The sequence below is a fragment of the Drosophila yakuba genome, chromosome X (genome assembly GCF_016746365.2).
Source record: "Drosophila yakuba strain Tai18E2 chromosome X, Prin_Dyak_Tai18E2_2.1, whole genome shotgun sequence".
NCBI classification, from domain to species: Eukaryota; Metazoa; Arthropoda; class Insecta; order Diptera; family Drosophilidae; genus Drosophila; species Drosophila yakuba.
In genome coordinates this window covers 23,815,624-23,831,491 of record NC_052526.2, presented here as the reverse complement: position 1 = coordinate 23,831,491, position 15,868 = coordinate 23,815,624, and the positions used below count along the sequence as shown (strand labels likewise).

Genomic DNA, 15,868 nt, shown 5'->3' with positions numbered 1-15,868 from the left:
TCCAGTTGAAACGTCGTCGGAGTCCAAGTGTGAGTGCTAGGGCTCTCGTCCCGTAGTTGCTAATTGGTGTGCCATTGGCTGCGTATAATTCATGCGTTGACGATGGTTTTAGATGAGGGAATGCGTTGGCGGGCAATACTGATATGTCAAGCCCTCGGGTAACCGCTCAAGCCACAGGGCTTTCTGGGCGTCTTCTCCAATGCCGTCCCTGGCCAGTTTGCGCATCCGGCGCAGCAATACAGACGGCTTGCTCTCTTCAAGCTCCAGCGACCGAAACAACTGTGCGAACTGGGACTGAGTTGAAGGCATGTGTTCGGCAATAATTCTGGCTTTAATTGCTTCATACCTTCCAGTAGGTGGATTTCGCAGAATGTACATAATGGTCTCCAAGTACTCTGCCGGCAGAAAGTTCAAAGTTTGATGGAACTTTATTTTGTCCACCGTTATGCGGAGACTTGCGAATTGCGACTCCAGTAGGGTAAAAAAACATCCGGATGCCCTTTCGTCGCCTTCCGGCCTTATCGCGATCGATGGCGGTGGTGCAGGTGAATTCGGATAAAACGCTACGAGTTGCTGCAACGCAATAGGTACAAAATTTTGAGGTTGGAATGAATCTTGCGGTTGCCCAACTGGTTGGGTCGCCGGCTGCTGTTTCAGAGGTGTTTGGAGCGTCGGCTGCGGCCATTGAAGAAGAGAAAACAAATGAAAACTGACTCAAAAAATATTAATTTTCGAGTATAAAATGTACTATTTATTACAGCATATAGTATGACCACTTAATCGAAAGGTACTAATATTACCTTTTATTACAAAAACAAGAGAGAACGCTATAGTCGAGTTCCCCGACTATCTGATACCCGTTACTCAGCTAGTGGAAGTGCGAAGGAGAGTCTTCAACACTAACAGTTTGTGGCGGTTTGTGGGCGTTGGAGTGGAGTGGAAATCGATTGAAATTTACAATACTAATACAAAAATGAAAAAATATCAAAACATTTTTCAAAAGTGTGGGCGTGGCAGCTTTTGGCGGTTTGTGGGCGTTAGAGTGGGCATGGCAAAAAGTTTTTTTGCAAATCGATAGAATATTATAAGACCAATACAAAAATGAAAAATATCAACAAATTTTCAAAAGTGTGGGCGTGGCAGCTTTAGGCGGTTTGTGGGCGTTTAAGTGGCGTGGCAAATCAATAGAAATTTACAAGACCAATTCAAAAATGAAAAAATATTAAATTATTTTTCAAAAGTGTAGGCGTGGCAGTTTTGGGCGATTTGTGGGCGTTAGAGTGGGCGTGGCAACATTAATCGACAAACTTGCGCTGCGTCTATGTCTCTGGAGTCTGTATGCCTAATCTCAACTTTCTATCTTTTATAGTTTCTGAGATCTCGACGTTCATACGGACAGACAGACGGACGGACAGGCGGACATGGCCAGATCGACTCGGCTATTGATCCTGATCAAGAATATATATACTTTATATGGTCGGAAACGCTTCCTTCTGCCTATACTGCATATTTACCCTTTTACTCTACGAGTAACGGGTATAAAAATGAAATAAATGAAAAATGAAAATATATCAACTGGCTCAAGAGCTATGATTTTTGTAGCCCTAAAGTATCTAAGGCGCCACTGTGTTGCGGTAGGGGGTTTTCGGACATACACTAACTTAGGTGATCCAGTATGGAACCTAGTAAAAGCTCCCCACTGTTTCAAAGTTGGCCGGTTCCCGTATTGAACCTTGTAAAAGATCCCTAAGCAGTGAAAGACGATGTAACCATATCAGGGCACCGACCAACGTCTCCGGGTAATTATTTGTTTTTTTTAGCTTAAGTACCGGACGCGTTGTTGACTGAAGAGAGACTTATTAATCCCATAACAGCAGCCTAACTTACCTATCTTATTATAACAAGTTGTGGTCAGCAACATTCATTGTAGATTTATTTAAATGCATACTATGCAGAATATTTAAAACAAATTCCCAAATAATGAAACCCAGATATATAAGATAAAAGAAAATAATGAAAAGAAAGACAAAAGAAAATGTTATTCCAACCATCCACCGATTATGCGCGCAAAAAGAGAGCCGTGCACCTCGAAGTGTAAGCGCGGGAGACATGCCCCGACTTATTAGGCACTTAATCAAGAGAGTCTCAAAAACTTCGAAAACCAGCCGAAGAAGGTAGGACACCTGGCAGACCAGATTGGCAAAACAATTGATGAAGCAGCCGAAGGAATAGATTCACCACTAGGACCTCATAGGGGTGTTTTAACATCCAAATGCGTCGATTGAGGGAGCCCAGACGACCGGCCACTGCACAGAAGATACCTAAGCAACGCGTCGCAGCGGGGACAAGTCTCCAATTTCACCTCAAATTAGATCGGAGTGTAAGATTTCAAGCTTCATTACAACTGAAAATTACAAGAAGTGTAAGACTTCAAAACGATGACGTAGGCGGTGAACACCCGATCGCATACATATCCGCAAAACTAAAGAAGACAAAAATGAATTACAGCATAATTGAACTGGAATGCTACGCCGAAATTCTAAACTTCACAAAATTCCGTACTTATGTGGAAGGATTTCTTTTAAAGTAATAATTGACCACGATAGCTTGGAATAGCTTATGGGCCAACAAGATCTTTCGGAGAGACTAGAGTGATGGAGCCTCAATTTAGAGGCCATTGATCACTATCCAGAGCCCATATGGATGCAGTACGAAAAGTTGACGGCAACGCGCCAGACATCCACATCGACCTAAAATTGGAATACCTTACTCTAATACAGTAATACACTAATAAATGCCCATATAATCAGACATCAGAAGGGTATGTTTACAAACTTATGGGTTTTCGCTAGCATGACGCTACCAACGGCGACCGAGAGTTTGTTTACATCCTATGAAACATACCGTTGCCACATAAGTAAAATTCCTTGAAGTAAACATCTTCCATCGGCATGGGGTGCCAGAATAGATACACTTCGACAACGGAAAACAATTGGTTTCCCAAACATTTGCTGACCTAGTGGACCACTACGGCATTCAACATGTGAGAAGCGGGCTTTATTCCCCACAAGCCAATGCCGCCGAATGGGTAAACCGACTGTAATATCATGGAGACTGCAAGGCTGTCCAAACTGGTCCGGCTGCAGCTTCAAGAAGGAGCCACCAAACTGAACTGACTCCTTAAATAAAGGGGGGCACTCAAATGTTTGCCTCGAGAAAAGGTCGTTTTTTGTTGAATTTTTTTGAACAAGAACACAATCCGTCAGAGAAGTGGTAATTTGTATTTATATAGATACATGCCTGAACTTTAATTTTTCATATTACACATATATAATTTTTCAAAATGGCGGCTGTGGCAGCTATCTTTCAGAGGCTTATTGTTAAATTTCCTTTTGCGGTAACCACGCTGCAGTCAATACCAACTATAAAAAACACATAAAAATTTGGTTTCGAAAAAACACGCGAGCTGGGTCCTGGCAGGATAAGTCCAAAACTATTCGTAGTACGACTTTCAAGACTTTTGAATAAAAGAAAAAAAAATCGATTTTTTTAAAGTTATCCATGGAGTGCCGTCGTTTACATGAATTACAGGCCCCTTCCGGTCGACAACTCGCGACCTCTGTCCTGTACGCGCGGAGAGACGAAACCAGGAGCAGAGGAACAACGAGCACCGACAGCAGTTGTTCCGGTTAAGAGATGAATTAAGGTGAATTAAGGGATGGGCGCTTCAGCGCCAAGATCCGCCGCTCGATGCGTGCCCTGGACGGGTCAAATGCAGCATTAAGCTTAATTTCTCGTCATAATACAGATATTCATTCCATGCGTCAACGCATTGATCACTTTGAGTCTGTTACGCACACCCTATTTGTAAGATCCTAAGAATTGGAAGATTCACACATAAAACCAGCCAGAAACTAGAGCAGGGGAAGGGGTATAACTATTTCTTTGAGTAAGAGGGAATGCAAAAAGGAAATGCAGTTGGACCGCGGCCACGGACATCGGACGCAATCGTTTACATGAAAATTATACTCCAGTAACGGGCAAGGTTCATCAACAGGCTATTGAGTCCCAAAATAGCGAATATATGGAAATATAACTCCCAGGTGGACACACTTGGACCATGGAACCGATGACCCGAGTATTCCGGAGCCCCCCGAAAAAGCATTCAAGGAAGGAAGGTTCATAAAGGAAGGCCGAAAATCCAAAGTAATATTCAAGAAATCTCAAGATAGACGGCAAGGAGTCCAAGGCCTCCACCAATACAGCCAATGTGATCAACACCGTGAAAATAATCGACAACAAAGACGAGATCCTAGGCGTACAGCATACCCTTGATGGTATCGCGGTGTTATTAATGTTTCTGGCAATATTGAGATTAGTAAACCCCTAAAAGCGATCAGTGTAGCGGTATCGTCACCATTGTAGAAACAAAGGCTTTTTCTTGAGTAAAAATGATAGGTCGGAGTTTTAATAGAATAAATTTTAATGCCAATTCTTGATTATTTCTCCTCACTCCAACTTCTCTGTGCTTTTTATACCCGTTACTCGTAGAGTAAAAGGGTATACTAGATTCGTTGAAAAGTATGTAACAGGCAGAAGGATGCGTTTCCGACCATATGAAGTATATATATTCTTGATCAGGATCAATAGCCGAGTCGATTTGGCCATGTCCGTCTGTCCGTCCGTCTGTCCGTCTGTCCGTCTGTCCGTCCGTCTGTCCGTCTGTCTGTCCGTATGAACGTCGAGATCTCAGGAACTACAAAAGCTAGAAAGTTGAGACTAAGCATACAGACTCCAGGGACATAGACGCAGCGCAAGTTTGTCGAATCATGCTGCCACGCACACTCTAACGCCCACAAACCGCCGAAAACTGCCACGCCCACACTTTTGAAAAATGTTTTAATATTTTTTCATTTTTGTATTAGTCTTGTAAATTTCTATCGATTTGCCAAAACACTTTTTGCCACGCCCACTCTAACGCCCACAAACCGCCAAAAACTGTCAGTGTTGAAGACCTCCTTCGCACTTCCACTAGCTGAGTAACGGGTATCAGATAGTCGGGGAACTCGACTATAGCGTTCTCTCTTGTTTTAACTTCAATTTACTTCTTCTGTGTGTTCTATTCTCTCTTTTTACAATCTTTTTCTTTCTCTCTGCCACTTACTCGCTAGTACAAGTTGGCAGCATCATACAACAGATGTTATGTTAACAACATTCCAAAGGCGTGGAATTCAAATAGAAACAAAATTATTCTAATTGGGGTTTGGCCCATCATACCGTCCCCCTTGAAAGTATGCGGTTGACTTTCAAGAGACAGGTAATAAAGCGAGATTCGGTATAGGGCGGCGGATGATTTCCATGGCAGTGTGTACGTACACGCACGATGTTGTCCGCTCCTGCGATGGTGCTGCTATGTGCCCAAGAAGCCACCGTTGTGGGGGAAGATTATTCTCGTGAACGATGACCGTTGACAGCTAGATTTGGTAAAGTCTTCGTCCAGGTTGTGCAAACTTGGAGCTCGTTTATATACTTGTGGCTTCAGCGACTCCAGATGTGCTGCTTTAGTGCGCTGACCCTTTTCCATCGATCCAACTTGTCCAGATTGTCGTCGATTGGTGGAAGTTCAGGTAGTGCGTCACACACTAAGATGTGGCCACCCGTGAGAGCCGCGTGATAGTTCTGCAGATGAAGATGGCGAGCGAACTGTGATACAAATGGATCCTTAGCTGCGAGCAGGGCAGGGTGCCTTTGGGTTTCTGGGTAGTCTGCTAGATCCAGGCGCCCTCCGACCTTTAGCAGTTGGAAGCCATCTGTGACCTGGAGGAAGAGACTAAGATGTTTAAGGCTAGTGCGAATCGGATGGCCCTTCAGGACCGAGGACATCTCTTGAGCGAAGTGAATGGTTTGAATATTCCAAAATATGCAATGTAGCGCAACAATTCTGCTGGCGTCAGCGAATACAATTGAAATGGCGACAGTGTACGGCAGCGCTGAATAAATCTGTACATCTAGGCGTTAACTAGTAGGCAGCGATGATGCGAACTGATCTTATAGATTCCTTCAAGCAGTTGATTAGTTGTCGTGTGTACGGCAAAGGCTGATTTTATCTTCTCGAGTTGCACAGTTTCCATATTAATGTCAATGTTGTCTCAACTGTCCTTTGGCCAATGTTGATGATCTTGACATTGAAACTCAGGTCCCTCGAACCATATCGATTGTTCCAACTCGGTGATGGTGCAGCCTCTGGACAGGGTATCAGCCGGGTTGCAGTGGGTAGGCAGATGGGTCCAGTAACAATCTGACGTGATTTCTTGAATTACAGCAATTCGATTGCCGACAAAGGTTGATAAGGTGGCCGAATGTTGGGGATTCCAATGTAGAACAATTTGAGAATCGCACCATAAGAGCAAGGTTAACTCTCTGTCTGCGAAGATTCGAATTATTTATTGGTAGAGCTGTGCCAACAAATCTAATCCACTAAGTTCTAATTTCGGCAGCGGTAGCTTCTTGGTGGGAGCAACTTTTTACTTCGATGTGATTACCTTGGCCCATCTGATCCGAGTGTGCGAGCGTAGATGCAGCATCCATACGCTCTAATGGAGGCTTCACAGAAGGCGTGTATCTGAAAAGTGCGTATCGCTGGTTGAAGGTAATATCGTGGTATTGCTACAGACTTCAACGACAAAAGCGACGCAAGCAGGGACATCCAAGCAGTATGAATGATTTGGGGTCCTGACTCGTGCCAGTGTAGTTTAAGGAGCCACAGCTCCTGGAGGATAATTTTTGCCACTATGATGATGGAAGTAACTAATTCGAATGGATCAAACAGCAAAAAGGCTATTGACAAAATTGAGCGCTTGGTAACGTGGTCTAAATCTACTCTTGGAGAGAACAAAAACATGAATGTGTCCCGTACTTGGTCCCATGCATTTAGGCCAAGCGTGCTGGTTAGCATTTCGTCGTCTGGCATATGTTTGACTGTAGCGACAACGACAAACTTGCAGTGATTTGAATGCCATTTTGCGAGTTCTTATTGGCCATCCTGTAGAATCGCTGTAACTTCCCTTTTGATTTGATGTAGCTCCTCTACCGTATCCGCTCCACCTAGGAAGTCATCCACATAGAAAGACGATTTGATGGCTTTAGCTCAAATCTCCAGTTTGTCCATGAATTTGTCGGCTAGATATGACAAACTGCGTATGACTAGATACGGTGCAGCCGCTGTGCCAAAAGTTACAGTATTCAATGCGAAGGTGCTCAATGGTTCCGATGGCAAAGTTCTCCAGAGAATGGAATGTCAACCATCAGAATGTCGTTGAGCTATTTCTGGAACGTCGTCTTGCAAGATGCGTCGAAAACCACTCTAAGCTTTGTTGATGTGCCATTGGGCTTGAGCACGCAGTGGTGCGGAATATAATAATGCGGAGTGCTTAACTGTGGATGACTCCCAGGTCTTGAAACTTCTGCATAAATTTTACATATATGGCCCCTACCGCAGGCCTTTTGCATAGGCTGCGTTCGAGAGAGAGGAATCTCATTCTGCCAATGTCGAATGAGTACTGATGGAGTGTTCTGGGATGAGCTCCACATCGACCAGACACTATCCATCCAAGTAGTGTTTTCTGGAACACAGGCATATCCTTTCCTAATTTAACTTGGCCGACTGCTAAGATATCGAAGAAGGTTTCCGCGCCTAAAAGCAAATGGATGCGGCGAGACTTGTTGAAGTTTTCGTCGATAAGGGATGAGTGCTGCGGAAGGTCCCACGAGGAAATGTCCATTTCCGATTCTAGATCATAGGCGATGTGCAACGTCACGCAAAAAACAAGGAGCAATTCGAATTTATTGTGCCTCGACTTGATATTGGTGGTTGCATGGTGTTTGATTCGCGTTTGTCTACCAATGCTACGAATCTCGAGGTTGCGCTTGCTCCGTGGCAGTCGAAGCCGTTGAGCAAACTCCTTGGATATGAAATTTACCTGAGAGCATGAATCCAGAGGCGATCTTCCTGTTTTGCAGCTTCATCCTGTACATCCTTGACCAGAATCAGTGACGTGGCCAGGATGACACAATCGGAACGAGATTCCGTGTGAGTATGTGCGACTGTGTTCGAAACTTGTATAGACTCCGCTTGAGGTAGTGACAAGGGAGCTGCGGCCGATCCTGGTAACCGCCGATGAAGCAGCGAGTGATGCGGTAATGCACAGTGTCATCTCCGCGTCGACGGGCAGTTGGCTACAAGATGACCCTTGCTAAGGCAATAAATGCATAGCTTGTGGCGCTTGACTGCTTTGAGGCAATTATCTAGGGCGAGATTGAATTGTCCTGGCCATCTAAAGGTCTTGTGGTCTGTCTGTGAACAGATGTTACAAGCTTGTGTTGTGCAATAGAAGGACAGACTTACCTGATTCTTCTGAGCGCGACCTATGGCCACCTGATTGACTCATAGGGGTTTCAGCAAGAAGGCTTCTTATCCAATTCCAAATATTGCCAATGACGTTCGACGATTTTAACGCATTTATCCCAAGAAGGCAAGATAGTGTAATCCAGCGACTCATTCCACTTCTTAGTTTTCTGGTCCACTTTACCCATAGGCTGCGCAACTGCTGACAATTTGACTTGGCAACAGTTGGCAATGCGAAGAGTGACGATATGTTATCCAAGAATACGAGAGTTGGGTTGTCATAGCGCTGCCTTAAGCGGTCCAGTGCCTTTGTGTAGTTGTCTGCTGTCACCTGGAAAGCTTGAACCGTTTCAAGAGCGGGTCCTGGAAGACAGTTTTACAACTGGTTGAACTTCTTGATCTTAGACATGGATTGCTGGTGGCCAACGACTTCGTTAAACGACAGGACTAAGTTTTGGTACTCGCAGTATTTGCCGTCAAATGTCGGCAATGAGAAGCGGGGGAGCTTAACTGCAGATGTGTGCCCAAAATTAGCCTTGGATTCATGAATGCCGGTGCTGGTTGCGTCTGGTCCAAGATGTTCCTGAACGCAAACCTTGGGTCGGAAAAATAGTTCCTCTATTTCCAAGCGAGTATTGCGCTGCGCCTCAGCTGGCTCCATCTGCTCAATGGCGTCCTGATTGGATAAAGCAAGTTTAAAATACGATTCCAAAACCGAGAAACAGCAAGATAATTCCAACGAAGACAAATTCAAAATGCAAGGGATGCTGCGAGAGACCCTTGAATATGGGTTCATGAATGTACAAGAGTTTGGCAGGATCGTAAATACGCGAACATAACCACAACCAACGCCAAAATGAACTAAAAAACAAGAGAGAACGCTATAGTCGAGTTCCCCGACTATCTGATACCCGTTACTCAGCTAGTGGAAGTGCGAAAGAGAGTCTTCAACAGTTTTTGGCGATTTGTGGGCGTTAGAGTGGGTGTGGCAAAAATTTTTTTGGCAAACTGATAGAAATTTTAAGGACTAATACTAAAATGAAAAAATATCAAAACATTTTTTAAAAGTGTGGGCGTGGCAGCTTTGGGCCGTTTGTTGGCGTTAGAGTGGGCTTGGCAAAAAGTATTTTTGCAAATCGATAGAAATTTAAAAGACCAATACAAAAATGAAAAAATATCAAAACATTTTTCAAAAGTGTGGGCGTGGCAGTTTTGGGCGGTTTGTGGGCGTTAGAGTGGGCGTGACAGCAGTGGGGGTGGGCGCCCCTTTCAGGCAGTACATTTCATTGATAAAAATTAAATGTTTAATATTGGTATAAATAAAAATAACTTTTCAGCGGTGAGCATCAGCATGTTTTTGATTTACAAACCAAGGAGCCCTTAGGGAGACGTTTGTTGTCGTGAATAGCCAACTATATTTGTTGACGTGTGCACCGTTGTCCGGTGGTGAATTCTATACTCACCGCTAAACTAATTGTTGTTAACTTTTAGCTTTTGTATACTAGACTTTTTTTTATTTTTATTTTACACATGGCACTCGCCTGCAATATATTATATTTATTAATAAAGATATGATATTAATTTAAGTACAACAAAATGAGTAGGTAAACATTTTTAAAAGGGGTGCTGATAGGTAGGTCAGATACGATGACATAACGTTTGATGGACACTCTTGATAGAAGCGAATCGTGTTGCGCGGCCCGCGTCGATCTGTTTGGTACGCAGACGCGTGAAGGGGAGGAAATGTGTCCGAAACATTGCCAGATTTTTGTACGATCAAGCGACAGCTTAGCTTGTTGGGCAGTGAGGACTACTGACTGACGAACGGTACGAATGTAATTATTATTACAATCACTTTTAATACTTTTCTCGTTATGTTGGAGAGGGTAGAGGCTTAACAAGCTGGCAAGCTGGTGCCTGAACATCGGATGGCTCTCCCTTATACAGGACACGGCACCAGTTTGCAGACGTAACAGATACCATGACAGTAGCTTAACTTGACCGACGCACAGGAGTTCCTAAAAGAGACCGGCGCCAATCAATAAATCTAAATCTCTGAGGACAATGAAAATCTCAGTCCGCGGGCAAAATATTTTGGGTTAAGTTCGAGCTGCAACTGTCAAAATAAAATAGAAAATAGACATAGAAACAGCGCAAGTCCTGTTGCCACGCTCACTCTAACGCCCACAAACCGCACAAAACTGCCACGCCCACACTTTTGAAAAATGTTTTGATATTATTTTCTTTTTATATTGGTCTTGAAAATTTCTATCGATTTGCAAAAAAACTTTTTGCCACGCCCACTCTAACGCCCACAAACCGCCAAAAACTGTCAGTGTTAAAGACTCGCACTCCCACTAGCTGAGTAACGGGTATCAGATAGTCGGGGAACTCGACTATAGCGTTCTCTTTTGTTTAGATATCATTTGTGGCGGCATGGTCCGGTTTGTTGAACAGGATTAGGAGGCGTCGAAGGAGCAACGCTTTATATAATCGCCGCGCACAGCCGCGAACGTCCTATTCCACATATGAGAGAACTGCTTTTTAGGATAAGATTAAGGAGAAGCAGCTGGCAAATGGATACCGCTCAATACCGCAGCACACGTTACAGATCGTTAAGTAGGGAGATAACGTTTAATGTGGGTCGGAATATTAAACACCATGGTATGTGGGTGGCTATTATATATCCCGCTGAAGGGCCTACGATGTTGCTATTCGGACGCGGATATCAAACCGAAAAACCTGAAGGATTCTACATCAACCCATGAATTTAGCCTAACTTCAGCCATTCGGAAATCTTGTGTCCCTAATTATCAATGCTCTTTTGTTCATTGGTAGGGGTTTGGGTAGGCTACCTGTCACTTATGTGCAAACGAAAGGGACGAGCACTTAAAGAATATTGATGATTTGACATTTTAGAAGTATCAGTTGTCTGGAGCTTATGAGGATGCACTTTAATGCTTCCACTTGCCGAACAGAAACCTGTAGAAAGTTAGTCAACGCACTCGTTTCAATCGGGAAATCAGACTTTCAATAATCCAGTCATCAACGCTAGTTATAGATACGGCAGGCTAATACAATTTACCCGATTTATAACTTGCCACCAAATGCCAAATTCAGGAAAATAAAACTAAAAAAAAATTAAGATAACAAGCATTGCCCTTAGTTAATAAGCCTTCCATAACTTCTTGGGAAGGTAATGTGGAGGATAATTGCGCCCTTTGCTCAACGGTTAAGGATAACACCAATATATGAAAGCATATCTTTCACAAAAATTGTGTAGAAGCCTGGTTACAAGAGAATTCGTGTTGTTATTCTTGTAGCTGGTTGGAAACAGTTCGTCATTCCGAGCGCAGCCATTGCCTGTGCCGACAGCGCCGGCTCAGCGTGGAGTAACTACTAGGAACTTAGCCAAAGCTCTAGCCCAGTTAGCTAGAGCTAATATTGCCATCATACCGGAACCACTTCCTTTGAATGCCAGTGGTGCTACGCGTTCTGTATTGGATGCGATTCAAAGTACCCACCAAAGGTGAGGGTATTTCTAGACTCACGTCGAACTCAAGCGGTGGATTATAATACAATTCAAGATATGATAGAGCAAACCATTACCAGGGTTATATCGTCCGAAAGTCAACAATTATTTCAGCAATAGCTTCGGAGAGATTAGGTCACTTATTAAAAGTAGCATCGAAAGTTAGAACCCGTGTTAAGCCTTCCGGATAAAATGGAACTTATTCGCCAAAAAGCTATACAGGGCACTATGGGGCGAACGACCACTTTTTGTGGAATTAATTAATAACTCGAGAACGAAGCAACATATTTAAGTTCTGTTTTTTGATTTACGTTCATGATAAAAATAGTAATATATTTGAGAAAAAATGGGCGTGGTCTTGCCTTAAAAAAAAAAACAACCCAAATTTTTTTTCAGTGTACAAAAAAAATTTTTTGATCGAAAAAATTTAAAATATAATCATAAATTAAACCAATAAAGTAAGAAATGGGGGTTGCTTACCTTGTTTTTAAAAAATATCGAAGTTTTACTTCTTGCTTCACAGCTTTTATTCTTAAAAATATCATAAATGTGTTTAAAAACTAATGTTTCCCAAAAAACATAAAATTCAAGGTACTAGAATTTTATTGTAATAAATATATTTATGTTTCACATCTATTGTTAATCGTCATACACGAATTAAAGCTTTAAAACCATTAAAATTGTGATAAGTTTGAGTAGTTTGCGACGTTTAAAAAATATTTGTAGACAAAAATTCTTTAGTGCTTATGTCCGCACGTCGTTCCCCAAGAAATTAATTTAGCAGTAAACAACATGCATATTTGTATTTATTTTATAATTATTATTTTTATACCCGTTTCATGTAAAGGAAAAGGGTATACTAGATTCGTTGAAAAGTATGTACCAGGAAGAAGGAAGGCTCTCCAAACATATGAAATATCTATATTCTTGATCAGGATCAATAGCCGAGTCTATCTGGCTATGTCCGTCTGTCCCTCTGATCGTCCGTATGAACGCTGAGATCTCAGGAACTACAAAAGCAAGTAAGTTGAGATTGAGCATACAGACTCCAGAAACTAGACGCAGCGCAAGTTTGTCGATTCATGTTGCCACGCCCACTCTAAAGCCCACAAACTGCTCGAAGCTGCCACGCCCACACTTTTGAAAAATGTTTTAAAATTTTTCAATTTTGTATTAGTCCTGTAAATTTTAATTGATTGCAAACAAACCTTTTGCCATGCCCACTCGAACGCCCACAAACCGCCAAAAACTGTCAGTGCTGAAAGCTCGCTCCCGCACTTCCACTAGCTGAGTAACGGGTATCTGAGGAGGAACTCGACTATAGCGTTCTCTCTTGTTTTGGCTTCAGGCCATGTAAGACTTCTGTCAAGGTGGACTGCTAGGTACGCTACCTCTTCTTCTTTCGGAAGTGGTATGTTGTTCAACAAGAGTGGTGGGCAATCTTGTCTATTTAGTGCTTGCACGTGATAGTTTTATTCGCCAGTCAGAGAGCCACTTCTCAATGTCGATGAGGTGCAATGCCAGCTGAGCTGTAGCTTGGATTGGGGACCTTGAACGGCTAAGGATAGCTGTATCGTCGGCAAATATGGATACTGTTGAGCGACTATTTGCAGGGATGTCGGCTGTATAGATGAGGTATAGATAAACGCTGCCTTGAGGGACTCCAGCCCCAGGCTGTTTTAACTTCAAACATTAGGCCGTCAAGCCAGACTCTGTCGAATGCTTGGGATACGTCTAAAAATACTGCTGTACAGTATTCGCGATTTTCAAAAGCAGTTTTTACTTCCGTTGTTATACTTTTCACCTGTTTAATGGTTCCGTGGCTTTCCCGAAATCCAAATTGATGGGCTGAGATTATGTTGTGGGTTCTCAGATGTAGATTAAGTCGGATCAGCAGGCATTTTTCGAATAGTTTTGAAATACATGAGTAGTAGACTTATTGATTTATAAGATGAAGGGACTGTGTGATCCTTACCAGGCTTTGGAATCATTATGATAATCGATCTCTTCCATTGTTGTGGAAGGTAACCATGCTTTTTTTTTTTTTCGCGCAAGTCCCACGGCCACACCTCCTACCCAACCGACCGAGGGGTGCTGCCGTGTATCGTACGTGTATTCGCGGGAAGATAGACGCGATATAGAAGACAGTAAAGGACGAGGAAATGTATGTATATAGTAGTAAGATCTAAGAATTCGTTAAGTATGTTAGTATTGATCGCTTTAAAAACGGCAGAGAGTCAGAATTAGAGATAATAGGATACAATCTATAATAGTCAGAACATAATACTCTGTAGGGATCATGCAACTCATAATTACATCTACAATTGACGGTACGTAATTTCTAGTAAATCTGCTCGGAACAGTGAAGTTTAGCCGACTAACCAAGTCGGGACTATCCACCTCACCACGAATAAGGTTAAAAATAAAGACTGTTCCAAGCATCATTCTACGGTTAGCTAAGGAGGGTAAGTTAATTAACATTAATCTACATTAATCTGAATAAGGAGGTAATCTAAGGTTTGCCTCCCAATTAAGGTGCCGTAAGGCAAAAAGTAAGAAGTTCTTTTGAACCGATTCGATGCGGTCCGAGTAAACTTCATATTGTGGACTCCAAACAGGTGATCCATACTCGAGGATCGGACGGACTAGAGAAATAAATAAGGTTTTGGTCATGTAAGGATCATCAAATTCCGTTGACCACCGTTTTATAAAACCAAGCACACCCCTGGCCTTATTGACAATAGACGAAATATGGTCTGAAAATTTAAGTTTAGGGTCCAGAAGAACACCAAGATCATCAACATGTGTTATTCTGTCCAAAGAGCACCCACTTAAAGTGTAAGTTGCGTGCATTGAGTTGGCACGATAAAAAGTCATAACTTTACACTTAGAGCCATTTAAGTTTAATACGTTATCACGGCACCAGGTTTGAAAGCAATCTAGATCGGATTGTAAGTCCAAATGGCGAAAAATGTCCTTATATTGCAAGCATAATTTTACATCATCAGCGTACATTAATACACGCGAATGATTTATTATTAAGGGAAGATCGTTAATAAATAAGGTAAAAAGGAGCGGACCTAGGTGGCTCCCTTGTGGGACGCCGGATGTGACTCGGAGAATACAAGAAAGAGAATTTTTAAAGAGGACCCGTTGCGTCCTGCCATTCAAATAATTTAGGAGATCAACAGGGAAACCTAATAAATCAAGTTTTTTTTATAAAAAGTGAATGATTAACAGAGTCGAATGCTTTACTTAAATCCGTATAAATGACATCTGTTTGAAGATTATTTTTGAAGCCCTGTACTACGAAGGAGGTTAGCTCCAGAAGGTTAGTAGTTGTTGATCTGCGTTTCATGAACCCATGCTGACATGGTGATATAATTGACCTACAAAGGTGCTGCAAATGAGGAGTAATAACGTTTTCAAAAAGCTTAGGGATAACAGACAATTTGGAGATTCCTCTGTAATTGCTTGCATCCGATTGGCTACCTTTTTTATGGAGAGGGATCACAAAGGACTCCTTCCATATTTGGGGGAACTGTGTAGATTCCAGAGATAAGTTAAACAGTTTTAGTAGAGGCTTGCACAAGGCTTCCGCGCAGAATCTAAGGACACAGCCAGGAATTCCGTCGGGACCTGGCGAATAGACAGGCTTAACTCGCCGAAGATCATAGAGCAGTGAGCTTTCGTTTAAAGTGGGACAGAATATTAAATTTGACTTTGATACCGCGTAAGAGTAAGGCCGTTCACAATGAGGTAACGTAGAATATGTGGTTTGAAAAAACTTGGCAAATAGATCGGCTATTGCCTGATCCGATGTTACCTGGTTGTTTAGCGCTTAGTGTTAACGAAATTATAAAACTGTTTGGGATCCTGTGCGAACTGGAACTTACAACGGTTTAAATAATTCTTATAACACTGAGCGTTAA

General features: G+C 42.5%; 1 protein-coding gene across 19 annotated transcripts in view; it reads right to left on the bottom strand.

Annotated features, from left to right (window-relative positions):
* LOC26536261 (unconventional myosin-VIIa) overlaps positions 1-15,868 on the bottom strand; it is an 893,412-nt gene that overhangs the window by 810,209 nt on the left and 67,335 nt on the right. Inside the window, exons 5-6 of one of the 19 annotated variants that reach the window (XM_039377697.1) lie at positions 347-675; positions 113-288 (exon numbers count right to left, since the gene is read on the bottom strand). The exons of 15 other annotated variants lie outside the window; for them this stretch is intronic. In XM_039377697.1, the coding sequence (XP_039233631.1) occupies positions 147-288; positions 347-675 (471 nt within the window). In that variant the 3' untranslated portion in view covers positions 113-146. Of the gene's footprint in view, positions 1-108; positions 676-4,977; positions 9,081-15,868 lie in introns of those variants that run through there. 3 more of the 19 variants (XR_005562208.1, XM_039377696.2, XM_039377698.1) reach the window with 3 other exon arrangements.